Consider the following 11867-nt stretch of genomic DNA (forward strand, 5'->3'; position numbering starts at 1 on the left):
CTTCATTGAGATGTGCACGCTTCTCATTGCGGTGGCTTCTCTTGTTGCAGAGCACGGGCTCTAGGCGCATGGGATTCAGTAATTGTGGTACTCAGGCTCAGTAGTTGTGGCTCATGGGCTCTAGAGCGCAGGCTCAGCAGTTGTGGCACAAGGGCTCAGTTGCTCTATGGCATGTGGGATCTTCCAGGACCAGGGCTTGAACCCGTGTCCCCCTGCGTTGGCAGGCGGATTCTTAACCACTGCGCCACCAGGGAAGTCCCTCCCACAGTGCTTTTGACCTTTCCTTCCCCTCCCCAGCATCCGAGGGCCACATTTGGTTTTGCTTTATTGAGGGGACTGTTGAAGACTAATGTAACCAGTGCCAATTGGCTTTCCAACCTGGATTATTATCAGTATAGTCGCTAATGCCATGAAAACACAGGGCAGAGAAGCAGATGTTTCTATCAGTGTGAAATGCCAACACTGGACCCCGAGCTGGCATCTATATCCCTCTTAAACTGGAAGCCAGTTTCCAGTCACTTCACTTCATTGCCTTGGCTCTCATTAGAGAGGTCAGAACCTTGGAATACCTATATTTTAGCCATCCCTACAATGTCAGGCAGACCACAGAGAACGGGTATGGCTGACACTCTCACGTTGTCCAATCAGAAATCATCATAATTATAGCTACCATTCACTAATATGTAGCACTTCATGTGTGAGGTAAGTATTCTTATGCCTATTAAGAATAAGGAAATGGGCTTTTCTGGTTAGTGGCAAAGTCAGGAGATATAACTCTAAAGCTGACCTAAAATCTCGTAACTTACAGCCTCCAAGCCAACAGCCCAAACTGTGAAAGAAACCAGGTTTTGTGAGCACTTTATTGCTTCTGCTTTCCCATTACTCCCAGGACCCTCAGCTGGTCCCACCCACGCATATACTCTGTCTCCCATACAGTAACTTTCAGACCCTCTTTTCATAAATACACATTGAATTGTTTTTCCAGGAGCTGTAATGAATTTGCACAGAGCATCCACGTCTCCTGCTCTGTCACCCTCCGTCGGTCAGAGGGATGTCAGGAATCCATCTTTGACAGTTTAGTGACTACATAGGGAAATGTATCCAGGTCTCTTCTCATGTGGGAGAGAATGGAGCAGCCTCTTGGGGGTCGTCCCAGGTGGTCCCATGTCTGCCACACAGGGGTGGAGAGTGGCTACCTTGTTTCCGTTCACTTTGCTTCAAAGCCTCGTTGAAGGCACAGTGTGAGGTACTTTGAAAGCAAGGGTGGGACATGGCGTGTCCTAAGGCAGAAGTGGGTCTGCTACAGGCTCTTAGGCCAGAGTTCTGCTGTCTCAATTATTCATGTCCAATTAGTTTTATTTTCTACTGCTGAGGCTTAATGTGAAGAAAGAGGTCAAGATTAATAGGGCTTAAAATTAAGTTTAGGAATTATTTTAATAATCTGATCTATTATTTTGGCCATTTCTATAGGCAGTTAAAGCCTGGACACAAGGAATCTTCTGAGTAGTGACCCGAACCTCAGAAGTTACTTAGTCCACGTCCTTATTGGAGAGATGGACTTAGCTGTGGGAACAGTACTGCACTAGTTCACCATGAGGACACAGGGCAGAGTCGCCCACAGCCATGCACTGACTGTGACACTTGTGCTTGCAAAAGTTTTCTCTACTAAACGCTACAAGATCTCAGTTTTTAAGTGTTTTAGGTACAGAGATTCTTTTCAAATCCCCTGTAACCAGCATATTCTGCTATAAATCTCCACGTTAAAGGCCGTAATATGTTAACCAGATTGACGAGAGTAGTCTTTTTAGCCAAGCAATAGAATCCTAACGAGAAAAAGGCATTTCTAATGGAATATTCTTGTAGTGAAGCACTGAACATGAGTGGTAGTAACTTTCATCGAGCCCTGACTTGCTATTGCCGTAGTGAAATGTTCCTCTCCAGGTCGTCTGTTTATATGGATTACTGACAACACAATGCACACAAAAATAATTTCAACTCTCTTTTTCCTCCTCTTTTTAGGGACTCTTTGTTGCCGTCATTTACTGCTTCTGCAACCACGAGGTAAGCGTGTGTTACATGTAATACCGTCACTCGTGTATATAAAGCCAGCACTTTACAGTCTCCAAAGGGCCTCTGTGCACTTTTCATTTGCTCTCACTTCTATAGGTGACCTTTCAGGGTTTCATGACTAGCTGGATCATATTTTTTTCCACTACTGCAAGTTGAATCTTACCTGTGCTTTTGTGTGGTACAACTGAAGATATTATCCAGACAGGTAGCTAAATTCTCATTTCCTTGGATGGTACCTTAAGCTGGTCGGCACCCTGAGCAGCAACAGTGAAAGCTATTCTGGATTCCCGTAGAATCGAAGTCACATCCCCATTCCCTTTGGAAGACCCACCTCCTCACTAGGGCAGAACCAATATCCAGCCAGTTTGTCCTGGTTCACTGCCCTCTTTTCCAGTTGCTTGATGCCAGTGTCATACCACTTATTCAACACTTTGAAAATCACCCTGGAGTTAAGACTCAAAAGGGAATAAGTAATTTGTTATCTGAATATTTAGATCAGTAAAATCTAAAGATCCACATGGCCAGTGTTTTAAGGGTTTTTTTAGCCAGAGTTCCCTTTCTTCCAATGATATCTTGCCTGGGAGCCCAATTTGTAAAACAAAAGTGGAGCTGCTTAAATTTGTACCAAAGAACTTCCAGGGCTTCAAAGAACATGATTTGAAAGCTCCCTCATTTTTCAGGTGAGAAATCTAAACTCCGGAAAGATCACGTGACTTGCCCAATGTCACAATCATAGTTTATAACCAGGACTAGAACCCAGATTTCCTGATTTCCAATTAAATGGACTAAATCTTCCACTGCACGGCATTATGTCTATGACTCCTTCCTGAAGTTTTGTTAGTATGCTTTCTTGAGTTATACATCTCATAACTTTTAATGTAAAAGTATGTGATAATTTTAAATTAATTCCTATAAAGAATAATTTTATAACAAGGCAAATCACATTTTGTTAAAAGATCAATGGGGCTTCCCTGGTGGCGCAGTGGTTGAGAGTTCGCCTGCCAATGCAGGGGACACGGGTTCGTGCCCCGGTCTGGGAAGATCCCACATGCTGCGGAGCAACTAGGCCCGTGTGCCGTGGCCGCTGAGCCTGCGCATCCGGAGCCTGTGCTCCGCAGAGGGAGAGGCCACAACGGTGAGAGACCCGCGTACCGCAAAAAAAAAAAAAAAAAAAAAAAAAAAAGGTTCCAATCCTGTGTGGTCATTTTAAGGCCTGCGTGTGTGATGTGCTGCCAGGGATCTTCCGAGGAAGATCAACAGCTGTTGCTGTTGATTGATTTTTTTTTTTTTTTTTTTTGCGGTACGCGGGCCTCTCACTGCTGTGGCCTCTCCCGTTGCGGAGCACAGGCTCCAGACGCGCAGGCTCAGTGGCCATGGCTCACGGGCCCAGCCGCCCCGCGGCATGTGGGATCTTCCCAGACTGGGGCACGAACCCGTGTCCCCTGCATCAGCAGGCGGACTCTCAACCACTGCGCCACCAGGGAGGCCCTAAAGTGTCTTTTAAGAACAGTAAAAACTAATAAATAGATAGGGCTTAGGTCACCCCATCTTTATATCAATTTCTGTGAATGAATATCTCTGCCTTTTGAGTTGGCTCAGGTGGCATACAAAATAAATGTTTTCATCTAAAATAATATCGATACAGGGCTAATATAAAAATCAGGTTCAGGATGGGCATACCTTGAAAACACGAAAGGCTTGCATGCATTTGTAAAAATACTTCAATACTGATTGTGTCTTATCCATGATGCCGTCTTTGAAGTGGCAGGCGTAGAAAGCAAGGCCAGAGGTGCTCCTAACAATTGAAAGTCTCTAATTCAAGTATGTTACCTCTGCTTTTGGAAGAAACCATCCCCATTTTAGTTAGTATCATGTTACTGGGGGAATGTACCAGTGTGACATTTCTAATAACACTGAGTACTCTGCCAAATGTCGTATCAGCTCAGCCCCATGGATTGCAGGCATCTGGGCCTCCTGTGAGCTTACTGTCTTACAACACTGAACATGGGCAGGGCGCTTACACATGCAGAAGGTGATTTCCAGCCGCATGGTTGTGATCAGGCTTTGCCTGGCTGAATGTTACATTTTAGCAGAGATCTAGGGAGCTAATATGTCAGTTCTACAAAGAAGATACAGGTTTTAATTTTTGTTTATTATCCATGTGTTATCAGTGACTCCTACTATGGAAATGGATCAGATAGTCAATGGGTAGGTTAAAAGCAGGAAAGGAATTTTGAGGATTACAGTACGAGGAATCAGGAGATGAGCATGAGAGCACGCTTATGTAACAGACATTTCCCACAACTTTTCCAAGAGTGTGGACATTGACCACCCAATCATTTCAGTAAATTGTTAATTAAGTATCTAAGAGACCACAAAAAGATGATTACACCTATGGAGAGGCCCAGTTTTTCTAAGCAGTAGCTTAAAAATTGGGAGTACTAACAGCACAGTGCAGGTTTTCCATTTTTCTTGCCCATGTACTGTGGATAAAATAGTTTGTGGATCAAAGCAGCAAGGTCTAGAAGGATCTCAATTTAATAGTCACAAATTGAAATGTGTGAAACCTAAAATTTTGTTTATTTGCTGTAACTTAGCTTGCTTTGAAGAGCTCATTCCACCAGCCTCTAATAGTTTACAACAGTCTCTTTCTAGAAAATACTTAGTTCAAAAGCCTTTGAACAAATGGGCAGCTGGTTTCCAAGTATTATGCTGGTACCCCCTGTTGAAGTTCATGGTGGCTCCCCTCACTTCTGAGGACCCTAGAGATCCTTTCACTCTGCAGGCCCCAGCCCTATCCTGAGACACCAGTCCTCCCTTCCAGGCCACCTGAGGAGCCTGGAAACTCAGGCCCCTTTCTTCACCTTTGTGAAGGGCCTGTGAACCTGTCTTTAGTATGTGCCATAGTCACTGCCACTCCACTGCTCAAGCACCATGTTGGACCTGGTACCAGGCCAAGAGTGGGACTTCTTTACAAGGCTATCAATTTTCAGGACTGTGCTCTCAAGCAAAGAGAAAGACCTGCTGTACAGGAATGTTTCTGTTATTCCTTCCTTTCTTCTCTCCATTTTTTCAAGTATTCCCTCCATGAAGTGGAAATGCAAAGTCATTTGTGTTTCTTTATAACTCTCTCTCCTCTTCCTCTGGTGGGGGGGGGGACTGGAAGGGCTCTGTACTTACCACTTCCCCTTCCTGTCTATAAGGGACTCTCCCTATGTCATATCCTGCATGTTCGCTATAGTATTGCTTTTATTTCTTTAACATCTTTATTGGAGTATAATGGCTTTACAATGGTGTGTTAGTTTCTGCTTTAAAACAAAGTGAATCAGCTACACATATATATATATATATCCCCATATCTCCTCCCTCTTGCGTCTCCCTCCCACCCTCCCTATCCCACCCCTTTAGGTGGTCACAAAGCACTGAGCTGATCTCCCTGTGCTATGCGGCTGCTTCCCACTAGCTATCGATTTTACATTTGGTACTGTACGTATGTCCATGCCACTCTCTCACTTCGTCCCAACTTACCCTTCCCCCTCCCCGTGTCCCCAAGTCCATTCTCTAGTAGGTCTGCGTCTTTATTCCTGTCCTGCCCCTAGGTTCTTCAGAACCGTTTTTTTTTTTTAGATTCCATATACATGCATTAGCATACGGTATTTGTCTTTTTCTGACTTACTTCACTCTGTATGACAGACTCTAGGTCTATCCACCTCACTACAAATAACTCAATTTCGTTTCTTTTTATGGCTGAGTACTATTCCATTGTATATATGTGCCACATCTTCTTTATCCATTCATCCGATGATGGACACTTAGGTTGTTTCCATCTCCTGGCTATTGTAAATAGAGCTGCAATGAACATTGTGGTACATGACTCTTTTTGAATTATGGTTTTCTCTGGGTAAATGCCCAGTAGTGGGATTGCTGGGTCGTATGGTAGTTCTATTTTTAGTTTTTTAAGGAACTTCCATACTGTTCTCCATAGTGGCTGTACACTATTGCTTTTAGTAAAGTTCTATTTTCAGACCACTTCATATGCAAAAATAAGTTTTTCTATTTAGAAATTTTTTCTCTCAATAAAACTTAGTTTTCAAAAATATTGTCTTTCTAGAGACTCAAGAAAGCTTTGGGACTCAAAGCTAAACAAGGCTTTCTTTGTCCTAGACAAAGGAAAAAAAAATCAGAACTCCTGGGATAAATCCCACTTTCCATTCAGCAGCACATAACTGCAAGTGCTTATAATGAACTTAACGGGAAAACAAAGGCCAAAGATAAAAACATCCAAATTCAACCACGAACGTTCCAACCTGAGTTTCTTTTTTACAAATATAGAAATGGAGGCCCCAAATGTTACCAACCTTATACAGTTAGTTAATAGTAGAGCCAGATGTAATAATTATGTCTTCAAGCCATCAGACCAAGGCTCTATTTTTTAAAGTTGGCAATAAATTGACATAATCGAGGAAATGTGAAGTGATCTGTGTTAATTATAACGAGCAATGAATTTATGTAATTCAAAACTTTGTATATTAGACTTACCCCATGGGCAACTCCTTCCATTTCTGATGCTTTTCAGGAGCAACCAGAGTCTCCCCTGTATTTTTCAGATTCAATGCCCACATTCTTGTGATCAAAGCAGCGTTAGGCTCAACCTGTGGTATTGCAGGAGATAATTGCCCTTATTAAACTGTATTAAACTGAAGTGTCTTTCACATGCTGCTAAGGGCCTATTCTTACATGTGTGGTTTACAAATGGAAGCAGACTGCCATCTCCACACAAAAGGATAGGTTATAACTTTGGAATACAATTATAGGAGGCTATGAACATTTCTGTAACAATTTTAAAAAACTGAAATAGACTTCAAACTTTTTGGCCTCATGCTGGGTACTTCAGTAGTATGCATGGATAATCCAATGGAGATTGTTTTAAAAGGACAGATGAGGCAAAACAAAGACTTCCTTTTTTTTCCTGCTGGGCACTGTCTGCCTCGGATACCTCTAAATATCTGTGTTGCATTTTAGCTATAAAGACAATGTTGGTATTTAAGAGATGCTGAATCCACAGAAACTATCAGTTCCCTTTGTCTGGGGACATTGCTTCTCCAAAATTATGCTGAGCCAGTATATTTCCTAATTCCTCAACAGGGCACTTGATAGTTCCTGGATTATAAACCTGGCATTTAAGGACCTGTTTAATAGACGGTACAACCCAAATAAAGCATCACTATCTATCTCTTTGTTAGTCTCAACAGGAAAATACATTGTAAAGAAATCCAAAGTTCAAAAGAGAATTGGAAAGCAATTTAAATATTTACTAGATTCATGAAGAGGTACTAAAAGAGAAATTTCATTGCATGGCAAAAAGTAAAATTTACTCACGTTTTTTATCTGAAAGTATAACTCAGTAGGGATGCTCTTTCCCAGATATATTCAGCTGTGGTTTCATATCAGTCCTTTCTGATATAATCAGTCTAGTCTCTCTTCACTTGTGTAGCTCTCCCTACTACACAGATTGCAAAGCAAAAGCCCAGAAACTGATAGGGAAACATAGTTGTCTTCTTGGGGAGTGAAGTGAAGGACAAAGTGAGTGATGGAAGGGGAGAGTCTGAACTATTTATTCATTAATACCTTTAGTAAACACCTTTGTATTTGAAAATATATTCCTAGGGTGATCTTCCCACCAAGAGTATTTTCTTTCCTTTTCCCAAAAGATCCAACAACACCCTTTTGCCAGTGCAAATCACAATGTGAAGAAAACTTTCATTTGCATTAGCATCAGATATTTTACCAGGCTGTAGAGTACTCTTTGTGGAGACCTAGCTTGGAATATATGAGAGAGAACTGAACATGAGATCAGAAACTATGTAATTAAGAGCTCTTTTTTATTTTCTTAACACTACCACCCTCCAAATATATATATATATATATATATATATATATATATATATGTATATGTGTGTGTGTGTGTATATATATATATATATGTGTGTGTGTGTGTATATATATATATATATATATATCTCCACACATATGACGTAAGAGTTTCCTTTAGTCTAAAGACCTGAGGCCACCATCCTGCCATAATAAGAGTATAATAATAGGAATAATAGCCTCCTTGTATGGTACTTACCTCTTAGAAGCCACTTTGATTCATAGTGCAACAATTTAATCCTTCAAACAGCTAGGTGAGGTAGAAGAGTTGTACTGAAGAAAGGAGTCTCAGAGGGGTTAACTATCCTACCCAAGATTTCATGGCTAATGTGGGCAGAATCAGTTTCTTGACCCAAAGTTCAATACTTTTTCATGGCATCAAATGAGACCCAGTGAAATGGCCTTATCAGTGGAAAAGGAAAGGAAAGGTGATGTGATGTTACCCAGTGACAACCATTCCCTCCCACACAGCTTGTTGCTGGTACAATATTACAAGTGGTTGCTTCTGATAATTTCCAAAATTGCAACCCATGGGAGCTCAAGAGTAATTCCCCAAAGCATACACCACAGCGTGAGAGAGAAGACCTAATCACAACTGTAGATGACCTAGTGGTTTACAGTTCACCTCAGGGAGGAATTCAAGTCTCTTCCTCAAATTCACTCTAGCCAGTTTTAGCATCCCACCCTAATACCACCAGACGCTAAGGCACTAATTACAATACGGTCATGGATGATCATTTTCTTGGCTTAAAGAGGGAGAAAATCATTCTAGAATGGATGTTGACAACCATTCAACAAACATTTGTTGAATAACTGCTCTATGCCAAACACCACGACATCTGGTAATACAAAAATGAATAAGACATGGTTAGTTAACCACTAACCAGCTTTAGCGGGCACACCCCATCTCAAGCCACGTTGGATAAAGGAAAATCAACAGTATGAGGCCATTATCATAAAATCCAGAACTGTGCAATGGTTTCCATATATTTTTTTCATGACCAATAATGTATAGATTTAGATAAAAGCTTCTGCTGTATCAGAGGTTGTAGCAGATAAAAAGGTTTCAAATTCTGTCTCCCTAATATGGCGTGGATGCCATATTGAATGTGAAACCAAGTCAAATTTTCATTCATTGACTGTAAGAGCTAATGAAGAAACCTTTGCTCAAAACAGCAAATAACCTTGGCAGTGGTAGTTGAGGCAAGTAACTCAGTTCTCCAGTTCGCAAATTCTTCTTCCAAGGTGGTATATTCCACAGGCAGAGCATTTACCACACGGCCCTTTAGATGAGAATTACAATTCAACCTCCCCTAACCTCTGAGAAGCTCCAAGACCTGTGCTCATGAACTTGGCTCAGATCATTTCCGACCATTGTATGAACACAAGGTTCTCTCTTCTCTTCCAGGTCCAAGCTGCTCTGAAGCGTCAATGGAACCAATACCAAGCCCAGCGCTGGAGTGGCCGCCGCCGCGCCAACCGTGCCGCCAACGCTGCCGCCGCCACTGCTGCTGCCGCCGCCGCCCTGGCTGAGGCTCCTCAGATGCCTGTCTACATCTGCCATCAGGAGCCAAGGAACGAGCCCACCAACAACCTAGGCGAGGAGGCGGCTGAGGTCACCGCTATGGAGGGGGCTGAGGTCATCGCTATGGAGGGTGATGAGGTCATCGTTACGGAGGGGGCTGAGGTCATCGCCATGGAAATCATCGAGCAAGAGTCATCCGCTTGAATCTGACGCAAATACAGCATCGTGATCACTGAGCCCTCATTTCCTGGGAGAAAGACCAACCATGCTTTTACAGTGATTTCCATCCTCCCAGGAGCAAACATCTCATTTGTGAGAATTATTAAGTGCATTTGTCCATAGTGAACCTGAAGAAAGTTTTACTTGGTACTGTTGCTTCCGGGAGACAGTCTCAGAATGGAGTCTCCCTCTGTAACACTTGTGAACTCCTGTGAATTCCATCTTTCATCCAGGACTGAGATAAAAACGTCACAGTAATGCAAGCAAAGTGTCCGAGTAAAACACAGTTAAATTGACCTAGTTCAGATACAGGGTGCTCCTAGTTAATCTTGAGCCATTTATACCTTTGAAAAATTAAAATCACTGTCAATGTTTTTCTTTTTAACTCTAAACCTTTAATTAGGACACTTCTGTATTTGGCTATGGATCTCATTTTTAATTTTTTTTTAATTTCTATCAATTCTGATGTTACTCAGATGTTTTACCATCCACACAATGTAAACTGCACAAATTACAATGTGACCTCCACAAGACCATGTGGCTTTCCAATATAGAGATGAGATGACCAAGTGCGTGTGGGGGAAAAGATTTGCATTTGGCAGGAAAATGTAATGCTTTAAATGAAAAAGAAATTTAGAGTCAGTTTGCTCTAAACCTTAGATGGGTCAATTTGTTAATTGGTTTACTAATACTGACGCTCATCTTGGTTTTGGATAATCCTATCTGTTGCGCAGGCCCTAACTGCTGTGAGGAATTGGCCTTCATGTTGCTAACATTTATAAATTGGGAGGTCACAAAGAATCCATCACTAAATTTTTCACAAAACTGCCAAAAATATAATTCCTAGTGGAAGAGAATACTCTCTTTAAAGAGAGTTTTCCCCTTTCCTAAACTCCAGGATTTATAAAGCAAATCATTCCAAGGTTTATAAAGCAGATTACCTCTTGCCCTTGGGTGCTATCTAGCAGTAAAAGATAAATTTGTTTAACACTGGTAATTAAAAGACTCCATACAAGTCCATTAACTGCTTTACACCCAGCTTCTAAACTTAACAAGATCTCAGCCTTTTCCAGGAAGATTCAGTAGGACTAATTAGATATCAGTTTGTAGTTGACCTCTTGTTTGCTGCTATTAGTGAAACAGGAGGGGGAAAAAAATTACTGCTACAAGTTTAACTATATAACAACTCATTTAAAATAAAAATAGACTTTCTCATTAAAATCCAATATTATACTCCCATACCTCTCTTTACTTCCTGCAATATAAAATCTTCAAAAATCCCTGAGTAAACCAGTATCATTACTAGCACCTGAAATTAATTTGTGAATTTGCAACAGTAACCAGTTGTTAGTTAATGTGTATGCTAAATGAAGGGATACATTGAAGCCTTCCAAATCTCCTCTCATGTACATCATCTTATGCCACTGCCTTTCAGAAATGATATAGTTTTGGAAAGACAAAAAGTTGATTTGTTCTGGTTGCATATTTAATGCACCCAAAGAAAATTATATTCTTTCACAGAAAATGTATTTTGGATACTAAAGTAGCTTAAGTCTCCTTTACTTTTGAATGTAAGGGAGGATTTGAAAAGAGGGTATTTTTCCAATCACAGTGTTTATGTAATAGCGTTCCTATTTTTGTTTACAAACATGGAAAACAGAGTATTTCTGGCAGCTCTAGAACAAATGTGATAATATCTTGCTGAAATATTCTAGATGCTATTGTGCTAATATAGTAGTGGCTGAAGAAAATCAAACAGCTTACTATAGAAATGTGCACAGTGCCAAAATTACGTGAAATGCTTATGCTACATCCATGTATGAATTAATACAGAGTATGTGATAAGCAAAAAGTTGTATATGTGCATATTTTTCTAAAGAAACATATTCTTCATCTTTTCATTCATTCATCTCATCTCTTAAACTCATTCCATATTCTGTTTCATTTCAGCCGTGGGATGCTGACATCACATCCTGCTTGTATTACAGGAGAAGGCAAGATAATCCAAAAATATAGGTTAGAAAACCATATGCGAAACATCAGGGTTATTATCTTTGTTAGTGCAACCATCTTCAGTCTTCAATTTGACTAGACCCTCCAAAGCACAGTTCTCATACCCTTG

At 41.0% G+C, this 11867-nt stretch overlaps 1 protein-coding gene across 1 annotated transcript in view; it reads left to right on the top strand.

Annotated features, from left to right (window-relative positions):
* CALCR (calcitonin receptor) overlaps window positions 1-11532 on the top strand; it is a 67492-nt gene extending 55960 nt beyond the window's left edge. Inside the window, exons 11-12 of the mRNA XM_079931067.1 lie at window positions 2020-2061; window positions 9410-11532. Coding sequence (XP_079787193.1) covers window positions 2020-2061; window positions 9410-9730 — 363 coding nt within the window. The 3' untranslated portion in view covers window positions 9731-11532. The remainder of the gene's footprint in view (window positions 1-2019; window positions 2062-9409) is intronic.
* The last annotated feature ends 335 nt before the right edge of the window (window positions 11533-11867 follow it).

Source organism: Stenella coeruleoalba (assembly GCF_951394435.1).
Source record: "Stenella coeruleoalba genome assembly, chromosome: 9".
Lineage (NCBI taxonomy): Eukaryota > Metazoa > Chordata > Mammalia > Artiodactyla > Delphinidae > Stenella > Stenella coeruleoalba.